At 37.3% G+C, this 23,429-nt stretch overlaps 1 protein-coding gene across 1 annotated transcript in view; it reads right to left on the bottom strand.

The window, feature by feature from the left end:
- The window catches only part of NALCN (sodium leak channel, non-selective), a 250,382-nt gene that overhangs the window by 194,725 nt on the left and 32,228 nt on the right, over nt 1-23,429 (bottom strand). Inside the window, exons 6-8 of the mRNA XM_074815367.1 lie at nt 22,395-22,534; nt 21,458-21,586; nt 2,630-2,784 (exon numbers count right to left, since the gene is read on the bottom strand). Of these exons, the coding sequence (XP_074671468.1) occupies nt 2,630-2,784; nt 21,458-21,586; nt 22,395-22,534 (424 nt within the window). The remainder of the gene's footprint in view (nt 1-2,629; nt 2,785-21,457; nt 21,587-22,394; nt 22,535-23,429) is intronic.

The raw sequence follows: 23,429 nt of genomic DNA, 5'->3' as shown, positions 1-23,429 counted from the left end.
ATAAAACAGATGAACAGAACACCTCGAAACTAAAAATAGAAAACTTGGGAAATAAATATATTGTCAAGTACCCAAACTTACACTATCACCTTTCTGATTTTCATCCTTTTAAAACCGAAGCCATTTTTAAAAGTGAGAGCAGGTATGGCCAAAATTAAGGGACTTTCCAAATATGAAACTACCTACTCGGCATAGCCCTCAGAGTATAAAAAAGTCTATTAACTCCTATCTGATTAGGACAGTTTGGTTTTCACCCAGTAATAAAATTTTTAAAACCCCTCCCTTTTACTTTAAAGAGAAGAAAAATAACTGAAATTACCAAATTCAAATATGCATAGCCTGTACTTATAGACCGCAAATTAAGTGGTGCTAATTATACAGTAGCTGCCATACTGCTATGCTCTTGTGATTTGTGTAATGACAGATTTCAGGAACCAACAGGACAGGCTGCATAATAATATCTGCAAGTAAAATATCAATGAATGTATACAATAAAATAGTATAAATACACAGAAAAGATCTACTGCATTACTTACCTGTTAACTACATACAAAGGTGCATCACAAAATGGAGATTTATGATAGTTATAACCCTGTTTATAACATTCCTAATTTGAGGATGCTTATTTAAAATTTTGTGGCAAAGCTGCTGTGTCTTACCCAGTATTTTAAAGTTTAGTAATCAGCTTTCAAATGATATTCAACTTAACTTCTAGCTGCTGTACCAAGAGGCGATATATCCTGGTTACCTATTTCTAGACAAAAACAATATATCAATGACAAGTCTCCTAAGTCTATTAGCAATCTTTGATCTTTAAAATGCAGCACTCAGAATGACATATTGATAAAGTATAGGACTGCAAGTCAGGAGACTGGAGTTTGAGCCTTGTTTTTATAACTAGCTTTGCAGGCACCCTTTGACAAACTATTTCACCTGTCTTTGTCAACTTGCCCCCATCATTAAAAACATACTGGCCTCTTTTATTATGCACTCTGAGCCTCGTTCAGATCATCCACCCACTTAAGCTTGTCTAAGGCATTGCAGCTACTTTTCCCAGTGACCAGTTAAGCAGCTAGAATAACAGCCTTCAATGCCACAAATAATTTTGCATGTCAAGATAAGAAGGGTGATTTCTATCTAAGGCATAATTCTTCTGGTGATACACCTATCCCACGCTCCTCTCCCAAACCATCTCGAACTAGAGAACTTGCATGTGGATGTTTTTAGCTTCTAGTGTGAACTCAGCTCATGTTCACCCAGGCATGGCAGTATGCCATTAACTTAGGAATCTGAAGGTTGTCTGAGAGATCAGACAGAGTTACCCTTTGAGATCTACTGAAGAAAAAAATTATGTAAAAGATAGGTACTATCAATACTGCTATTCAGCTAGCAGTACTGGTACAACTGGTAAGCTTCTGACTCCCAGAGGAAACAGAATGGAGCTTGGTTGAAATCAGTTTTTTCTCCCTTTCTCACAATAAAAAGAAAGGACACAAATGACAGTTTTTGTTCAGAAAGCATTTGGTATCACAGAGTACCTGTTGTAACAGGATTCAGACCATTTCCTGTAACTCTCTCACTCATTGTGTATATTCAGCAGCCTGGGAACCAACTGCAGTGATTTCAGCTGCAAAGGCTTTCAATATGCAAAAAAACCTTTTTGGATTGCAGTCATTCAGTCATTAAACCTTTTTATTACCTTCAAGTTCATCTGGGGCCAGGATAACAGTCTGGAGCTCAGTCCAGGAAAAATGAAAAAAAAAGCTTATCAGAGTCAGATAAATGCATGAGAAAGAATACAGCCTGCAGGCATGCTTTATCTTTTGAAGGGACTTCCCTACCTGTGCTGAAATGAAAATTTACAGTTGCAGGCTCCTGTTGGACCTTTGTCTGCTAAATAAATGTGAGATAACCATAATGTTCTGTCAGGGTAACTGCGTATTTTCTATTTGGATATGGATCTTGCCACAGCTGCCCATGCTCTTGTCACCTTTCCTGAATTATTGTTCTACACTCGCTTCCCCAAGGGGATAGCACAACACATTGCAGCTAGCAGCAAATGTCTTCTCTTGGTGACTCTGCAGTGTTCTTCACAGAACACAAATTGCACCTGTATTGCAGAATCTGCCTGACTCCCAATCGTTTTTCTGGATGATGTTCTGATTTACACAGTTTGGATTGAGATTGCCACAGATATACATGATCTCATTTTCTCTCCCCCCTTGTCTTTAGTACCAAGATGATTATCAAAGTAATGGGTTTTTTTTTCATGGGAACTACTAAAATTAGACAATTAGGATGAATTATATACTCTAAAACAAATCATAAATAAAATCAGAAATTAGTCATCACATTTGCATACTGGTGATAATCAATGGTTGACTCTTCTTAAATAAAGACATTGTTTTAAAGTTATTTAAATCCTGGGATCCCAGGCAATGTAAAAATAGATGATAACTTCATAATTCCAAAGCAAATAGCACAGCTTCTCTTTCTGGCATGTGCTCTACTTGAGCAGAATACCGATTGCTCTTGATATCTTTTCAGCACAGACATGAGCTATCCATTCTATTCATTTCATAAACATTTTTAAACGGATACTGAAATGGATTTTACCAGTAGGACAGACCTATCTCATTAAAGCCACTGTAGCCCAGCTCTTGCCTGCTTAGTCCCAGATCTTCAAGGTCCATGCATTTAAATCCAGGTGGGCACTGGTAACCTTCTTCTAGCTCTCTGGAACAGTGGGTGTCTGGGATAGCTAAATTATTCCAGGTTACATTTCTGTGAAAAATACAAAATTAAGGTGTTACATAAACTCAGCCCATAGCAACACTAAATACTTGAAAGCGAGAGGACTAAAGTGAAACCAGCTATTATTTTTGCTATCTGATGTTCTTCGGTACATGTTATTTTCATTAATTAAGCACTTATTGTAAAGGGCAAGCTAACAGGCTCCTAAGATTTCAGCCTTATGTAATGATAGTACAAATGCTAACAGCAGAAGTTTCATACCAATGCCTAGAGACTCCATCAAAAATAGAGACTCTCCAAGACACAGAGGAGTTAACATTCAGCTGCTCCAATTGCTCTTTAATGCAATTTGGACACTTACTGCTTCAGGCTCCTTTACAAATCCCGAGACTGTGTTCAACTGCAGTCAATATTGTGACTTTGACTTCCACAGATATTACCTGAGCTAGCTTTGACACTCTTCAAAAGGATCACTGTGGATGACTTGTCAGCCACCTCAGTATGCATTCAGCTTCTTGTACGTTGGTCAAGCCAGTTTTCCACCACAGATGAATAGTCACAGTCACAGGCAAGAAGTCAAATCATCACATGTTTAGTGCAATTAGTATCTAGGCCTTGCTGTGACTGAAACAGATCTGGTCAGTCCAGTAATGATTTGGTAGGATACGTGAAAAAATCTGAACTGGTTTGAACTGGTTCAAGCTGATTTATGTAGCCAAATGTAACACTGAAAAATAGAAAGATCACGAGACAAGGGGCAGCACCGCAACACAGTGTGTTGACCATTTTTTATTGTTGCCAGAGGCTGAGCATCACTTGTCTTCCCAGCTCCTCTGGCACCTGGGGCTGAGCTGCTGAGGAGGCCCTGTCATGCTGCACCAAATTGGGAATTCAGGTAGGTCCAGCGCTAAGGGACGTAGAAGCCAGAAGGACAGGGAGGACATGTTGTAGCTCCCTGTCCTGTTAAATCTGTGCCTGTGGCATGTGCACATGAAGATAGGTACCCAAGTACTCCCAGACTTTGGTAAGAAGAAGCTCAGCCAGCTGATTCCCCCTCAGCATTTACAGCACCCAGTTAGTAATTGCAATACATAGTCCTTTGCCAAAATCAAACACTGGTCACCCCATTTCCCAAGAAGTGATTTAGTTAAGAGGTACGTAGCCTTAGCAAACTGCCCCCTTCCATCCTGAGCAGGTCCCTGTTAGGGTCTACAAGGCAACACAAAACAGTGTTACAGCGCAGAAGTGAGGATTCATGTTACTTGTGCTATGAGTCAGCTGGGTAAACCAAAGACAAGAAAGTTTGCAATATGAGATAACTTCAACTGTGCTGAACAGGGACACAGCTAAGCAACATCCGATTTTCTCTTTCCTTGTATTCTCTGATCCAGCAAACGAAAATCCCAATTTTTGGTTCACTCCTAGGGCAATTTCAGATCAGACTTTAAAAGCTAATCATGGTGAGTTCTGGTCTGAGAAAAAAACAGCTGATAGGATTTTTCCATTCATGTTCAGGTTGATTCTGACTTTCTGGTCACAGCACAGACTTTTCATATAGAAACTCCCAAAATGAAATGCTGAAAGTTACAAAGAAAATCTTGTAGTATGCACCCTGTTATCCTGAGGCTTCAGACCAGTGCCTTAAAATTCATCATTTTAATTAATCTTGCTTGTCCACAGAAAAGGTGAAACTCTTCAGTCTGCCCTTTGGTATAATTAATATCTTATTGTTCTTCTGAAAGCCCTCTTTTTTTAATCTAACTCACAGATGCATTTTGACAACTAAATTGGGTGAACAGAAGCTTTAATTACTCTATTTTTCTTGCTTTTATGCACTGCATGCAATAGCAATAGTTTAGTCTAAATCTGTCAGTGTGAAACTAAAGCTTCCTACAGAATTTTTCCTAGGCAGTTATAAATGCAGAGAAATAACTGTAGTTGCACCTATCCTGTAGTAACTTCTTCATCATGCCAGAGAGCCATACATATCTGCATGGATGCACACACAGACACGTATAGTTCCAGCTGAAGTTTTAAAGCACACCCTGAAATTTAGCTATATGCATAGCTAGAAAGACAGATACACAAGCACATGTGTTACACTTTTTGTAAACATACACAGCACATGTCACTCAAGGATTTAAAAATTCATCTGGGCACCATAATTCCTTTATACTAGAGTATGCTAATTCACAGTTGCATGCTTTAAGTACATTAGATTTATGATACTGCCATCTAAAAGCCATTATAATATATAGGATTATCATAAGACAACATTTCATGAATATTTTCAGAAATGAAAATTAATTCATTGGCTCAAGCAGATTCAGAACCCTGGCTACTGGTAGCTAATGAATTTTACATTATGGTTTGCATTAGAAAATCCCTCAGACCCAAGAGGCTAGCAGTGTGAGGGCATATTATCAAAACTATTGCTGGCTCAATCACTACAATGCAAAGCACTCACATTAAGTGTTTTATTTAAACCTAGGTCACTTTTATATCACATCAAACCTCCTTCTGAAGAAGAAAAGCTGAGTGATTTAGGCTAAAAAGGAAGAATCTCTGCTTATAGTACCTGTACCTGTACAGATATAGGCCGTTTTTGGACCGATGTTATTAGGTAATTTGTGTTCTGCCTCAGGAGAGTAAATAAGCATAGACTAGTCTACATGGGCCAGACAATATTAGACATCTAGTCTAGAAGTGGCTAGAATATCACCAGATGTTTTCAATATACGATGATTTAAATTGTTTTATTCCTTCACAGGCCATACTCAACAATAAGTACTGAGATGATGATTCAGCATGTAACTAGTTTCAAGTGTCTCAAAAGTTTAATTAGGCAATGTGCTTAAATATATTGCTTAATAGGGTGCTTTGATAAAATTACTAATTCTTGCAACATGACCAAAGAAATAATTCATCCCAATAAACCAACTGAATTTTTCTATGCAGAGTACTCTGTGTGTATGGAGCACAGCATCAATACAAGAGGTGAGCTGAGAAATTAGTTCTGCACAGGAATGCAAAGGATGCAGAAGGAGATAATTGACTCCACATCACCTGATAAGAATCCTTCAATAGGAAGATTATTGCAAAAGACATAGGAGTGCTACTCTGACATATTTTTAACTGCCTGAAGAACGTTCTGACTACATACATACACATGTACACCACAAGAAGAACCCGAATTGATGTGTCTTGGCAGTACACATGCCTGTTTTCCATGGCATCTGTGGCAAATCTGATCTTTCAACTACTGTGTGCTCACGTGAGCAGAATCTCTCTTTGAGCACCATCTCTTTATTAGGGCCATTCTTCAAAGAAAGGTTTTGACAACTTAGGAGATAAATTACCTGATGTAGCTCCTAACTTCCTATTTTCTGTTAGCCTGACTTTCTCTGCTGAAAATAGAAATGGAGAAAAAAATGACATTTTTATATTCTGGTGTTCTATTAATTTTGTAAGATATCACCAGAAAGCCATCCAAAATTACCAATGTAGTTTCCAGGCCCAGAAAATTACAGAAAAAATTAAGTAGGCTATTTATTGATAAGGTATTAAAAAAACATTCCAAATGGTCAATTAGGTAAAGAAGTCAATAACTAAAAATGAATTAGCTGAAGCTGAAGGATTTTGAAAGGAACCCTACATTTGTCTCTGCCCCAAAACCAGGCACTCCACAGCTGCTGACTGAAGAACTAATGTGTTGGTAAAAAAACCATAGCAGACATAAAAAATGGCTGGCGGATCATGAAGCAAGTAAGCAGCAACTGTACAGCTTCCAAATAGGGAGCAATACATTAACTGGGATCTCAGAGGAACTGGCGCTGGGTTCTGTGCTATTCATTTTCATTAGTGACCTGGGGGACTGTGTGAACCTCGCTTCATCAAAATCACACAAAGCATATGCTGAAGGATGACAAAAACCTTTGAGAATAAAGAAAGATTATGTAGTTCTGAAGAGCTTAAAGGTTATTCTCAGTAACTGTGATTTAATGTCAAGTAATGAATTCAGAAAGTGATAGAACCTAATTGGTAAATGGACACTGCTGTATAGAAAGTACTAATATTGAAAAGGCTTGGATCAGATGATTGATAAGAGATAGATTTCTCTGTAAGATATCAAGAATTCAGTTACCTCTTCTGCTATATGAATTTAGATGTCTAACTCTGAGCATGCAATTTTGAAAAAAGATCTCCATTCCTATACATTTTTCTAAAAGACACTTCTGTTTTGCCATATTGCCAGAACACAAGGCAAAAGCACCAAGCTACTGAGATTATAGCAATAAACCTAAAATAAACCTGGAAGACAGCACTGAGCTCCATGCTGCAGAGAAGAAGTTCCTGATGCTCAAATTAAATTGATTCTGGGCCAGAATTACTCAATAAACATTTTCTGATTAAGTAATACTGTAGCTCTACATTGACTTTAGACAAGTTATCTCATGAGTATTATTAATACTGCTCTCTTACATTATATAAGTGAATGATATCTAATTAGTCTTTATTCTGAAAACCGGGATGATCTACTTCTGTGAAACACCTTCACTGCACCATTCTAGACAATTATTAGAGCCCATGAACATTTTTTTAAGCTTTAAATTCTGTATTATATCAATATTTTATGAAGTGAGATGCAATCTACAAGCTGGAATCATAGTGGGAAAATAAGGTCAGCTGTGTCATGTGCATCCTGATTTTAACAATGTTTTTGGAGCTTTCTTTGAAAAATGTAAGCAAGATATGTATAGAATGGCAGATTAATGCTAATGGAACCTCTCAGGTCACAGATCTGATATAGCAAATACTAATTTCTAGGGTAGCAAATACTAACTTCTTTCTTGCTAATTTCCTACTAATACATTTAATCATACAAAAGAGCAAATTTTCACATCAAATGCAGAATAAGCTCTATATAGTCACAAACACTCTGCATTCTAGATTTAAAGCTCCCTCCTGCAATTGAGTCCATGCAAATACCCAAAACTTGTAACTCAATTTGATTTTCCTCACACAGATTGCTAGTGCCATTTGGGATGCCTGATGGTAATCCTCTTAACCTTTAAGTGCTGATCTAGGAGGTCACAGGCTTCTGTAAGTCCTGTGCCACATCTGAGAGCTCTGTGTCATACCTGAGTGTCTTGGATACATTAGTTATTTCAAGTAGCACTAAACGCCTAGACATGGATAATTGCATTAGGTCCCTCAAATTAAAAAATGGTCAGTAAGCCAAGTCAACAGTCTTAGTTTGCTTCCCCCCTATACTACTGTCCAGTTTTAGAGCACAGAACCTTGTTTTCCAATCAAGAGACTTTCCTTAAAGAAGATAATTTGCGAAATGAAAGAGAAAAAAATAATATTCCTGGCATATCCATAATTAATGGCTGTAATTTTGTACCAATAAAAATATCAGGAAATCCTAGATTAAGGTTCCTGTGACAGCATTCTACCAGTAACACTGTGCAGAAGGGAAGTTTTAAATACTTTTCTATTTAGATTATGTCCTCTTAAAACTCAGCTCATGCCAACTACTATACAGCTGCTGATATCACTAGGTAGTTAAAAATACTTCTTTCATATTCCAAGTTACACTTGTTTTCAGAGATTCTGGGAATTTAAAAGAGAGGAAGCCTAGATGGAAAAGTGCTTGCTTTTTATCTGATTCCTTGTAAAAAATAAAAAGGAGAAGGGTAAAAGTTTATTTATTGCTTGGTGACCATGAAAGCACCTAAGCAAACTTCCCTTAATTTGTCCTTTTAAATGTGTCTTTTATTCCCAAATCTATATCTTAATTCTTACTGTGGTAACCCAAACAAGCCCATTTTCTCCAGTGGGAAGCTCTGAACATACAACTACTATTAACAGATGGTTCCTAGACTACTTCCTTACACTACTGCTCTTTTTATAGAAAGACCTAACAATAACAACAGCTGCTCCTGCACAATTGTTAGAATAATAATATTGTCTTATAATAATTATAAGAACTTTGTTACTATCATGAAGTTTTCTACTGATTATTTTCATAATTATTATCACATTATGACCTCAGGTTAACAAGGAAGATATTGATGTATAAATCAGTGATACTGATATTTCTAAAATTTGAAGTAGTAGTTTGTCATTATTACTGGGCATATTTTTTTCAAAGTGTACTCACTGTCATCTAACTCTCCTGTCACTGAAGTCGGACACATCTATAACTTAACTTCAGTGAAAGGGAGTCATACTGTAATTGAGCTCTATTGATAGGTCTTCTAGTTTGTGCAGAAAGAGATTGCAATTTAGGACAATGCTGCTGTTAGAGTCATAAGAGGTTCTAGATGATCCAATAACAGCATCATCCAAAATCACTGGTGATAGTTAAAGAAATTTCAGAGAGTACCTCTCTGGTTTAAGGATTACAGATATGTCTAGGCATAATTCTTCCTCTGGTATTTTATAATCTTAGCATTGCCAAGGGTCATTTTTAAATGTTATGTTTTAGTTTTAGACAAACTTAGGTCTAAAGTCATCATGTACCATATTTACAGAACAAGTTTCCCATTTTTAATCTGAGAACAAAATCTGTTTTATCTTTTAAACTGTAAGTGTGAAAACTTCATCCATATTTAATGTTTCTCATAATTATATATGTAATTATAACTATAAAGCTTTCAAACCTTCCTGGTAACAGATTGTCTCTGATATCTATTTATTATCTTTATCACATTAAAAGATAAGATAGGGCATGCTTAAAGGGCTCATGACTTTAGGAACACTACAAACACAAAGCTTAAGCTTTGGCAGCATTTCATGTTTTACATTTTAACTTGGCAAACACAGATTTCACTACTCAATAATTAGTAACTGAGGAAAGTATCAGACAGCATCTGCCAGGGATAATTATATTCAAATCAACAGGCCCAAATAACTGAGGGCATCTCTCATCTCTTCTATTAATTTTTAATAAATCTTAAAATAGCAGGGAAATTCCAGAAGAATGCTAATGTGCCATTAATTTTTAAAGAATAAGCAGCGCAACTGGTTAGCCTGACATACAGCAAGACAAAAGAAAGAGTGAGCTGATACAAAGTCTAATTGATAAAGAGTAAAGAATATGAATGCAATTAATTGCAGGCAGTATGGATTTAGAGAAAATAATTCTAATCATACTAACATGATTTTGATAAGATTACAGATTCATCCAATAAAATTGCGTAGCTTAGACTTCGTAAAGCAATTCATTCAATAAAACATGACTGATTAAAAAGTTGGCACTATATAATATCAATAAAGCACATGCTAAATGGGCTGAAAACTGATTAATTGACAGGTCAGAAAAATACTTGCCAGTGAAATGATTATCATGATCTACCGTAATCAGTGAGGGAGAAAGGATAGAAACATAAATAACAGTGAGGACAGGGCAATCTGACAAGTTATCAGCATCATTTGGTTACCTGGATCCAATAAAAAAAATGTGCTTCAATACAGCCAAATGCAAATTTATAGAGGTGGGATCACTGAAAGCAAACCTTATGGCCTACAGCCTATGCAATAAAAGGGATAAAAGAGGATGGAAATACTACATTATAGAACATAGATGCTACGTGAGAGTTTGAGATGAGGGGATATAATAGAGCATCCTGTCATATTTGTCCCAGTAACATCATCGCAAGAAAGAGACAGTGCTTTCCCAGACTGTAAAAGCAGAACAATAATGAATTAATGCCTCTCTCTGTATGGCACTCATACAAATTATGATATTACATACAGGGGCTTTGTTCATATTTTTTTAAATATTTGAGAAATTGAGGAAATCATACAAAACCATGAAAATGACAACACAGGAGAACGTACTTTGCAGCAAGAGACTTAAAGAGCTAAATAATGTTAGTTTATTAAAAAACATATTGAAAGGTGCCTCAGTTGTTGTGTGTAAGTGGATTGACACAGAGAAAATACTGGGAATTAAGGTTCTGTGTAATCTAGCATAAAAAAGTGTAACAAGAATAGAAAGCTAAAAGTTGAAGCCAGAAAAATTAAGATGATGAATTAGGAACATATTTTTTAGTAGTGAAAAGGTTTCTGGTATAAACAAAAAGTTCCCTTGCTTATGAATTGTTCTTCTGCCAACTAATTGAGAATAGATACGTATCTAGGAGACACACTGGAGTCAGACACAAGCTATAAGGTTTCATAGAGCGGAAACAAAATGAAATCTGACTAGATGATACAATTGTTTCTTTTGACTCTAAATTCAGTATATAGATACTGTAATATTTTACTACTGCTAGTATATTGTCTTTCCATATATTTGACCGAAGGTACATAGATTTTTATATCTTACCAATCAGTTCAGATCTTTTATTCATTATTTATATGTTCAGTTTCAGGTTCCAGTATCAGGTTTTTTTGACAGTTTTCACAGTCCTCCAGTGTCTAAACTCAAACCATTGTGGACAGAACTTTGAGATTCTTACTTTTTTGGTCAGTTTTTCAAGAAGAAAATTGTTTACATGTTTATTCAACAAATTAAGAAAAGTAGTGCTCTTACTCCCTTTCTCCTCCCACCCATATTCAGTAATAAGACATGATTAAATTAGACTGTCTATTACACAAGGCAGTAATACTAGGTAAAGTTTGATTTGATTTTGATTGTACCTTTTTTTTATTTCATACGTGACCCAAATTAGGGTCTACAAAATGTGCTTTTGACGTTCCATCTATTCCTACTCACTGCACAGGAATTTTGAAAAGATTCAAATTAAATCACCAACCTTATCTCACACTTCAGGACGCGAAAATTCAAAGAGCCAGCATCTCTTGGCTGAATCACTAGAAGGAACTGCACAATAAAAGGCTGCAGCTCTGCTGTCCTGACTTAGCCCACCTCATTTGAGGCACCAAAGACAGAGAGAGGAGAAATACATCTCCATAGATTTGGAGGCCAGTGGGTTCAGCCACACTCCAGAAGCACCTTTCTCTCTGTGCTAGCCAGAGAGGGAATTCAAGGCATTTAGATTCCTAACACAGGTGCTAACATCAAAACCAGATGACTGTACTCATGGCAGATCGCTTATGTTACACAAAGCCAATGCTCTCATTGTCCAAATGAGAACAGGATGGCTGTGGCTACTTAACAGTTTTGACAATCTACTGGTTTGATCATTAGTTGCAGGCATTAAAGGGAATTAAATTCAAAGCTGTCTTTATCCCTCTGTCATTATCCCTCAGAGTAATAAAGCCACTGAAGCTGACCACAGAAAAATGAGTAAAAGAAGAAATCTTTCTTATGGCGAGTGCTGGAACGTACACTCAGGCACTAGAAAGCGAAGCTCAATGAAGAGAATTTTCAGAAGTTCTAGTATGGATTTGTTCTTAAAGCTGTACGCATGAACAGTATTATTTTGAGATTTTATCAAATGCCATGTGGCATAACAACTCTATGACAGCCCATTTTTGTGACTGCTACAATCAGTCATGAGGGACCTGAATTCAAATAGCAATTGCATGATATGTCTGCTAATGCAGGACTTGTTTCACGGGAATCAAACCAACGTGAATTGATGGCATTAGCACAACAAAGGAGGCTGTTGCTATAGGTGCTAATACATAGGAAATAAACAGGAACAGTTAAAACCAAATCCAGTTAGCTTGCACAAATCTACATTTCACCAAGGTATATCAAATTAGACTTATTTACAAGCTGAAGTGATATCATGCCTATAGTACCTATTACAATCCAATAAAGTATTTTGTTAGCAAATTTTTTAAAAAGAGTGAAAAACGCCTCTGTTCTCTTTTAAATTGCAAGGACATGAACCGAAATATATGAAACAATCTAAACTGAAGACTGTATCCATTTTGATTTTGAAGTATGTTCAGGATCACTTCAAAAAACTAAGTTTGCATATCAGACTTACCTGGATTAAATATAGAAAGATACCTTCTGAGTAGCTGTCTACCAACTATAGGGAAAACACAAGGTCACCAAATTGCACTGTAGGATTTGAAAATCATCAGCCTGAAGTTCATCTGGGAATCACTTCTATCAAAGCTCACAAGCACTTTTGGACCCATCACTCACAACAGCAGAGTTAGCTACAACTAGACAGCAGGGCAGGCTTTCCTGGCTCTCTCTTTGGACCACTGCACCATGCAGTTTTATCTCAACAAACTTTCTGCTTAAGCACAAGACAGGGTAACCCTCACTACATGCAAAACAAACTCCTTCCCAAAGCTTGTACTGCAAAGCGTCAAGACCGTTCAGAGGATGCCTTCATCAAATGCATTTACACAGGCCAGTCACTAATGTAACATCTAAACTGGCAGGAGATGTGACTCAGCATAGCAAAAGAAAGGGGCTGCTATCACTGAGCACCCAAGAATTTTCAACGTCACCCAGCTATCTCCAAATGGAAACTATCTAGCATTTGAAGACTGGCTGTTTTTCCATCAAATGGAACTGGCCATTCCACCAAAGCTCTCACTTTACCTAGGAGAAAGCTGCTTGATCTCTCCATTTTATAGCCTGACTGGTACACAAGGTGAACAGGAAGACTTACTGCCAAAACTGGATCAGTGTTTTATCTGAAGAAAGGGCTTCACTGACAGGGCATTACAGAGAACAATATAATTAAAATATGTAGCTGCAGAGCTCCAGTAAGGTCAGATAATTTTGTCAATAAGGGATCTGAAACATTCCTGGGGCTCCAAGAAACACAAATGTAAAAGCCAAAATTCATCTAGCCTTCAAGCCTACAGGCTACATTCAGCTCAAGAGAGAAAACTAAATGAGCCACTTACTGTCTGTAACCAAAGCTTTTTCTTCAACTACCATCTGAAGAGCCCTTCTCATTAACATGCCAGGTAGAAGGTGTACAGTAAGTTGGTCTGGACTCTATTTTTAATACTGCCCCTAGGCAACGGCCATGATAATCAAGAGAAGCAGGCAGCATGCAAGATCAAGCTGAACAGGTTAATAACTCTTGTTCTTGCTGCCTGGGCAGGTGTCCCACATAAGGAGAGAGTGTGAGGAAGCTAAGCCTTTATTTGTGGTGAGCCAGGAGGACAGGGATGAAGACAAAGAGCTGGAAGGGAGAGGGTGGGCAGTAAACTATGCATCTGTGAAGGGAACTGGTTCAGTCAGGCATCAGTGAGCCCAGCAGAGCCTGCTACAGCAGGGACAGAAAGGTGGCCAGTATTTTAGGCACTAGGAAAGAGGGAATGTGCTATATGTGTGTCAAGTACAAACAATATGGTTCACTGAGTACAAAGGCAGCTGATGAGCCTGTTCTATGCTAAGGAGATAGGGAGTGATGATGGATTTGGGGGGTTTTCTGGAAATTTATTTTAAACTCCTCTATCTTATATAAGAGAGAGAGGGCAAGGGACAGAGGGACTGAGTAGGTAAGAAGCTGGAAAAGCAGTGGTGGGGGAGGGGGATGTGTGTAAAGATTGAGTAGAAACATATTTTCCGTTACTGTAAAACAATTAAGAATAATAACACCTCTGATAGTAAGAAGCATGTTTTGGTGAGAGAATTGGATATGCCATGTGAGGGTGAAAAATGAAGTTGGAACATTCAAGAACATGCTCTCACCCCAACTCCAAAGTTTATACACAAAGAGAGGGAAAACAAGATGCTGCAAGCCACTCTCACCTCTGCCCTAACACACAATAGTTCCACTCCTACATCCAATCCTCCCCACTTTCAATGTGTCCCCCTTTAAAAGAGATGTACAAAGGCAAACAGCTCTTCAGATGGTGAGGATAATGATACCTGACTTTTGTTGTGTCAAGAAGGATCACATAGAATCATAGAAAAATAAGGTTGGATATGAACCCTCACTGGGACATTACAAATAGAGTTCCCTGTCCCAGACTATTTCTACATTTCCTAAGATAAGTTCTCATAGCCTGTTTTAAAGATCCCCAGTAGGCAAATTCAGAACCTAAGAAATGGACTCCAATGCAGCCTTATCCCTTATCCCTGACAAAGTTTTTTCCTGATATCCTATCTAACCTGAAATTTTCTTACTGAAATTTAATACAAATACTTCTTATCCTAGTAGTACAGAAACAGAGACCAGAATCCTTTTCTCCGTGCAAGAGTTTTTATCCACTCAAAAACTGCTATGTGTCCAGTACTTCTTTTCAGTTGAGCTAAAAACTGCCAAATGCTTCTTGTCATCTCTGCTCTATAGATCTAAGCCCATACCCTTTTCACCTCCTTTACACTCTCTCCAAATAACGCCTATATGTTGCCTGATACTACAATTTATACATTTTTACAAGAGCACAATTCTGTTAATCTCTGTTCCTCCATTATGCTCCCAAATCACTTTACAAAGAACTACCTCCTAAACAGTCATTCAAAATGTTGTATTTGTACAGCTCGTTTTTCCTAAGTACAGTATATTCTCCCTGCTGACTTTCATCCAGTTTTTCCAGAGCATGTCTTCAATTTGTCAAGATCATTTTCATTCTAATCTTACCTTCCAAAATGCCTGCAGTCCCTCCCAACCTCATGTCATCCTCAGAGCAGTAAGTATATTCTATCTGCCACCATCCAGGATGTTAATGAAACCTCCAAATAGCACAAGACAGACTTATGTGGATCCTTGCTCTTTCTGTTCTGACAAGCCATTAATTATCAGTCACTGAGCATGTTTTCCAAGCAGTTTTGCACCTATTCTATGATTATTTACACCTTAGCCATGTTTCCCTTACCAGCTTACAAAAATCTCCTGTGAGACTGTTACAAAGCCTTCCTAAAATAAAGATATATTACATCCAGCCTTCTCTCCAATTCACATGGCTGTTACCCTGCCATAGATAATTATATTGGTTTGACATGGTTTATTCTTGACAAATCCATATTAGCTGCTACTCATTTCCTTGTTACCTTCCAGCTGCTTATAATTTTTTGTTTGTTTATTCACTACAGAATTCTTTCAGGAATAGAAGTTAACCTCACGGGTATTCCAGCCATAAATCCTTGGCTTTTCTTGCCCTGTCTCTTATCCCTTCCTCCTTTTTAAACTTCCACTGTTTTTCCTGCCTCCCTGCTCCTCACCCACCCTCCACAAGTTCTTGGAAACAATGAAATAACTGAGATGATAGCTTCAGTCTGCTCACAAGTATCTCAGGATGAATATTCCAGCATTTCCAAGATCTTTTTGAATTGCAGTAATCCAAAAGATTGGGACAGGAATCAAATTTAGACATCACATTCATCTTCCAGAAAGCAGCACAAAACTGAAAACAGTCACCTGGTTTTCAAAACAACATATGAGATAGATCACTCACAGAAACAGAGCTGAAGTCTCTTTCAGAACTTCTTTCCTGTAACTGCCTGCATATCCAGAAATGACTCTGCGTTTCCAGGCTAAGGGAGATGTACAGCTCAGTAGTAACTGCTGTCTAACCTGTGAATGTCAGGACATTCACAGCCTTCTCCATTAGTTGTCTGGCTTCCTCTTGCACTATAAAGAACAGAACTTTCCCAGCTTCCTTTCTATTCAAAAAAAGCAAACAACACCCGATCACCCATCTGGCAGATTCAATGGAGATCACTCTTAGAATTCTATTTTTCTAGCGATGTCTGACCTTTCCCTCAGTTTTATGATATAAGGAAGATGTCCTGACTTCTGGCATCCTGGCCTCCTGCAGGTTTCCTGTGGGAAGTTCAGGCCTCAAACTCAACAGGCCTCAAATCTGTACATCAATTACAAGGTAAATATCTTGTGGATACATACAAAACTTTCCTGACAGCAAAGAGGAGATGTGGTAGCTGTGTGTAATTCAAATTCTTATATTTATTCTCAGCCAATTTCACAATAATCTATAAAATTCACTCCATCTTACTCAAAAGGCTTTATTAGCCTGAGGAAAGAAATTCCATAAAGGTTGACAGGCTGAGCAGAAGTTCAATAAACTTGTATGTCTGTGCTGGGACAAACAATTGTGTAAACCCCAATGGCTCCAAATCTTAATATAGATAAGTATGTGTCATTACTGAGCCACCAAGAGCCAAGGCTATTGGGTTCCCATCACTCTATTCTAGACCTTCATTAAAAGGTCACCTTCCTGCTCAAACTGCAGCTGGACAAACAAAACCACTAGGAAGCCTGTGTGAAATGAATTAACAGTCTAATTGCTTTGGATAACTGTCTGTATAACAATTCTAGACAAAATTAGGATTTCTGCTCAGAAATCACATGCCCTCTGAGAGAGAGGAGAGTCCCACTCCTGAAGATCACTTCCCTTGGTCATCAATACTGGCCATTACTTCAGCACTCTTCCACCCTTGTGACAGGAACCCATTTGGACTGAATTACTTCTCTTTTAGACTGATGCTCTATTTTTCTTGATTCTGGTTGGGGTTTAAACAACATCAGGCCTGGAAAAGTAAGATTTCTTCCATTCCTCTTCTCCCTGAGGAGTTTATACCTAGAGACATATCACCATCAAGAGAGACTGTGAATAAATCCCAAAGGCAATATTAAAACAGTGCTGGTTGTTCAACTAGAATCAGTAAATTAATGTGCCCTGTTAAAGAAGTCCTGTTATGTTGATTTTTCAAGCTTGGTCTTTGATTTCTTCCCTTTCTCAGAAATCCAATTACTTACTCTTATTTTCCCACTGCTGATATAAGACAGTATCTCAAATCTTTTTTGTTCTTTTTAATCATATTTATTGCCTCTATTAGATATTCTGGTGAACTTTCAGCTCCAGAGTCTTTGAAGCTGTTTTCTGACATTTTCGGGGCCTATCCATAGACAGATGGAAAGATGACCAAGAACCTCTTAGATCTTTCTATTACTCAGTAATTATTTTTCTTATCTATTTTCCTGGGCAGTTCCTACTTTAAACAAGAAACCTTGCAAAGAAGGATTTTAAATTGACTGCCATGGTGACAAGGCAGACAGGTCTACAGAAATACTCAGTCTATACCCTACTGAAAGTGTTAAAAAAGGCCCTTAAATAATGACTTTGGGAGAAGAAATAGATAAGTACTACATTTTATGGCAGTTATTCATATTAGCCTTCTTTCTTTTGATGAGACTTCCTTTCCCCTAGTTCCAGTGCAAACTGAGAATTACAAAAGGAAAATTTACTGTTGTGGAATGATTATAATCTAACCATGAAGTATGAAAGTATTTTTGTGTAGTCAAACATATCTTGGCAATAAAAATAAGGAATACACAGTAGCTAGTGTGTGAGGATAAAATATTCTAAGAGCCAGAGCAATGGTTTGGAAATAATTTCTCTCTCCTGTCCTGTGAAAGTACCTTTTGCATACTGGAGGTGCCCAAGAGTAAATTACAGTAGATTTGGGAACACAACCTATTTTCACCTTATTTGTTCAATTCTTCAAAATTAATCTCAGATGTAACAAAACAAACTGTCAAACTGCTTATAATGTATGGACTTACCTAGATAAGTGGATTATATATACATTACATTCCAACCATATTGTTGTGTCTTTCAAGCCACTAAAGATCCATACTAAGGAAATTTGTGTAATATACCACTTATTGGCAGAAAAAAGATATACTGGTTGGAGAAATCATCTGGGAAAAGCTGTGACAGCACAGTTGTAAAAAAGATAAGTAATAATCACAAGGGAATACTGAGTGAGAAAATTGTTTAGGAAGAAGACAGTGTTCCCCGTAGGGGAAAAAAGTCTGGCAAAATAAAGATTATAAGAATGAGGGAGAAAAAGACTTCTGATCAAACAGCAAAAAAACCTTTTCAGTCTTTGGAAGGAAGTCAGATTTTGCTGATTTCATGGATAGAATGAAAAACTCACACCACAGTTAGCTCACTTTTAGTATTTCTGTTTGCCAGAGTTAACATTAGAAAATGACTGAGGAGGTGGAAAGATAGGAGGTCAGGCAGTGTGGGCGTCAAGAAGGATGGAAAGATAAAAGAACTTGCAGCAGTCAAAGAGGCAGTGAGCATCTGATGAGGCAGCCGCGTCCTTCCAAATAAAAAAGAATAGCAAGATTTTAAGATGCTGTTTTCAAAAGACACTTGACTCCCTTATAATTATAATTCATAAGGCAGTAGACTTAAAAAGAGTGATTTCTAAAATTTCTGAAATAGATGAAGTCTTGATCTCAATAATAAGATTTTACCCTTGCCGCTTGCCATAGAATTCTGCGTAATACGAGGCAAATCATCTAAAATGAAAGTTCTCACAGGTGGCCACTAATTTGATGTTTTTCATTTTTTAATCTTGACTTGGGAGCCTGGGATCTGGTTTGCAGAAATACTGAGTATTTACAGCTGTGGCTCATTAAAGTCTCCCAAGTTATTTAAGGCCAAGTACAGCCAACTTTGGCCACTCTCCATTGCCTGGAACAGAACTACCTGAGACAGACAGACTGACTCAACTTCTGAGAGGAATGTTTAATCCTCATTATAAAGTTGAGAAAATGAACCTCAAAGACAAAAGTAAAATTTGTCTAGGCAATTTTTGTGCTTTTGTGGTCTAATACATCTCAGCTAATAAACTCTCCTGGATTCAGAAGTGGCATGTTGCCTCCATTCTAACTAAATTTTGGACCAATGTCTGCCTCTAAATTGTCCTCTTTTGGCACCAGAACTGTTATTTCTTTCTCTGTATTTATTTTCCCAGCCCATGGTGGTTTTTCTTATAAATTCTGCAGCCAGCTCTGGGAAGGTCAGCCCTGACCTATGTGAAGAAGGCACAGCCTAACTCCATTGAGAGCTTCTGCACTGCATTCCTCAAAAATTAAAAAAGGATCAGGTATGTGTAAGTGTTCACAAAATATGATGATGAATATTACAGACAAGAAGAGGAAATAAGTGTTTTCAGAGTAGGAATGAGCAGTACACCAAAAGTAAGGTATAAATCCCCATGCCAAGCAACAAAGAAAAAATATGTTGTTCTATGAGTGAGCACCATTTGTCAGAATAAAAGATGCAGCATTTCTAAGGAAAAAGTGTTTTTCCGTGTAACTTGCACAACCTCATCCCCAACCATGGGAGCCATTTAAAGTTACAAGTCTGGTTTGGAGATGGCGAAAGTGATTGATGACTTTCTGAAGGTGCCTATGCCAGGCACCTAAAAAGTAACTTAATTAGATTTCTAATTTTTAAACAGCTAAAAATATATATACTTGATGATACTGAAAGAAAAAGTAGTTAAGGCTAGATGTTCAACCTCAAGTCTAAAATTTCCTTAATTCTGCATACTTGACTCTTCCAACTTTAACCCACTTTAGAGTTGTTTTTATTTCTATTATAAACTTAAACTTTCCATATTGCAAACATTATTCTGTTCCACTTCATCTTCTTCCTCTGATTTCAGGGAAAAGCTGTATTCAGTGACACAAGCAATTATATGATGCCCAATCTTTCCTGTGTGGTCTATTCCACTTCTTGTTTTTCCAAAAATCATAGGTAAATCACAAATCTTCTCATTGCCACAACCAAATTTTTCACAAATATTTTTTTCCCCCATGTCTATGGGAAACTGTAAAAAACTCTGTGCTATAAAAATTTTCTCTTAAAAAAGAGGAAAAGTCAGAATGAAACCTCATTTCCAGTCTCGGTGAAGATCAGCCCTGTATTTTACTATAGTATTGATTAAATAAATAAGAAAAGATCCAAAAGTATTTTTTTTCATTTAACAAAATACCATATAATATCCAGCATATTCTCAAATAATTTTGTAACCTTTTTTGTATTTGCCACTTTTGATAACCTCCTTTTATATTTGGTAGCTTATAGGCCCTAGTTTAGAAAAATCTTTAACACAGGAGTTTTGTGATAATCAGACTTTTTATTCAGCATAGTAGCAGATTAAGTGGTGTTTTGCTTTCTTATGATGTCTACTCTATTTATTTTATGTTCTGACTATTTCAATACAGGAATAAAAGGATGCAATTTTGTCTAAATCAAAGGCTACAATTCCAGAGCTAACACTTCCCTATTCAAAGAAACAGGGACAAAACGAAGAAATAGATGTAAGAGACTGTCACAATGTAAGCATGGTCAAGCATACAGTCAAGTCCACAATTCAACACGACATGTAAGTGCGTATTTATCTGTAATTTTATAAACCATCCCAGTGACAAGAGGCTATACTGTACTTCGAGTTAATCTAGTGTTTAAGTATGTGCTGAATCAAAACTGTGATGCATACTCAATCACCACTGTAAAATATTAATCATAAGTGTTTTCCAAAGGATGGGTGAAAAGGGTCTTTAAATCTGAGCATCACGTCCCAGCGACCTCTTAATCCAGAAAGGGCATGAGATTCTACGGGTAGTTCCTCCCTGTATTTTAGGTCTGGCCCCATACCCTGATGTTCTGGGAAAAGATAGGAGAATTCAGTGAAAGCTGATGAATCATCAGTGACCTGAATCAGCTGCAAGTGGCAATGTGCCTCTTCAAGTCTCCTCTGCTCTCCTGCTCTCTCAGCCCCCGCTCCCCACAGTCACCCACCCCCTAACTCAGACTGCAGGCAAATGCCACAATTTGTAATCTCTCTGTTGCAGTTAAAATCTGTATTTTTCATAATTCCTAACATTTTTGTTTCCCCAGTTTATCTTAGTGTATTTTGGTGGACTACTTTTAATCTATTGAGTCCATTTTACACCCACTGACGCTAACTACAATTATACATATGCAATGAAAGAACAGCCCCATGTCATGCCTGCATAGGCTAACTCACCCTGGCTGCGTGTCATCAGTCACACAATGGTATGTAAAAGTTCCAAACATCTGCACTCCCAGGATCCCGTACAGGAGGAGAAAGAACAGAAGGAAGATTGAAACGCTCCAGATCTGCTCTCCAGAGCGCCTGGCAAAAAGATAAATATGACACTGAATGCACAGGCAATGTGAAGCCTCCTCTGAAAAGCTCCAGAATAGAAAATATGCTCGCACAGAGAAAGTAGCATTTCAACCTGGAGAAAGTTTGTCCTTAAAACTGATCTCTCACTCTATGCAGAGACAGAAAAGGGAGGCATGTTTTTTTCTAAATCCATAAATTAGGGTAATTAAACCAGCTGTAAACTACAAAGGATGGAACAACAAAAAAAAAAAAGTATAAAGTCTAGCATTTGTAAAATGGTATCTAATGACTTATACAGAGAAGATATGATGATGAAGTTGACCAAATAAAGACCAAAAAACTCTTTCACATTACCATTACATGGCTTTTGCCATGACATGCTGTACCAAACATGTGTGTCTGCTTGCATGTAAGCATCTCTGTACATATACCGATACATGTACACTCATAACTGTAACGGTTAGGGCATGTGCTCATGTACTTTTATTTACGAATATTACCCTACTAAGACCGTCCACCTTAATTATTAAGTGCCCATATTAACCGAACAGAATTTACTGCCATTGGTTGAAAATCAGTGGCTACAGTTATTAGCAAAATGCTTTAAGATTTATTTAAATATTTGTCAGTTTTAATAATTTTCTAGGAAACTTTCCTTAAATATGGAAAATAGAAAGCATTTTTTAGCCAGAACTAAAACTCAGGAAGAAAATGCCCATTAAGCTTGAAGGGTCATGTTCTGAGCTGCACAGACAGTCTTCTAAGTCAAAACAGAAATTTTCTCTGTTGTTCTTCAGACAACAGCCTTACTTACTTCAAGATATTTGTTATCCTAGTTCTTGGCAGCTCAAAACGAAAATATATTCGGAATGCTCGAATCATAATGAGTGGTCGTGGAATCCGTAACATGCCCCAAGGTGACATCTGGTCAACTATTTCAGCAATTTCAAACACCTACAAACAAAAGAATCAGGAGTTTTTCTTGATGATCCTGTCCTGTTCCTGTATTCATTTGCAGAACTTTTAAAACTATGAATACTATACTTGATTTCTATTTTAATTTTCAATCTTATCTTGATTTATTTTATGGTTCATTTTAACCATGTTTTTCAAAAGAAAATCTTAGTAAATCCTTTAATCCATTTCTGTTATCCTAATGAAATTGCAAAAATATACTCTGCCTATGTTCATAATGCTTCTGTCTTAAACAACTCAAGATGGCTGTGCAAGCTTGTGTCAGCTGCCCGCTTCTGTGCTAGTCCTACCCCAAAAGTTTCACACAACTTCGTTCAAAGTGAATAATTTACATCTCCAAATATGAAAATCGGTATCTGTTAATGTTGCACAGCACTAAGGTTTTAGTATGATATAAAAGTACACATACACAGGTTGCCTTATGAGTTCCAATGTGCATATAAATTCCCATTTAATTCCAACTGCATGAGAAAACTGTACGTTTTTCTCCTAGACTCCACTTACAACACAAGTTTCAGCCAAGCCACAGAACAGGGAACCATTTCCTTAATACATTGACAGGTTAGGCACTCCATAAAGGCTATTTAGCTTAATGATTGGGTGAAAATATCTTGTTTTAATCTTTGTCTCACTCTCTGAGAGTAACCGTTTAGTATTTGCTCAAAGTACTAAGAAAACGGAGGAGGAACCTGGCAACGCATAAACTGGGTAATCTACGGTCCTTATCTGTAATGATCAACCTTCACTCTACATGATGTACCAAAGACTCCCCTGTGTATAAAGCAGAAAATTACAATGTGTCTTAAATCTGTCAGAAGTGGGTAAGTTATGACTAACAGCAATCACTATAGAACTTTTACAATCCTTTTACTAT

This window comes from Strix aluco, chromosome 2 (genome assembly GCF_031877795.1).
Source record: "Strix aluco isolate bStrAlu1 chromosome 2, bStrAlu1.hap1, whole genome shotgun sequence".
Classification (NCBI taxonomy): domain Eukaryota; kingdom Metazoa; phylum Chordata; class Aves; order Strigiformes; family Strigidae; genus Strix; species Strix aluco.
The sequence above is the reverse complement of the archived record's forward strand: the minus strand, read 5'-3'. Positions and strand labels throughout refer to the sequence as shown.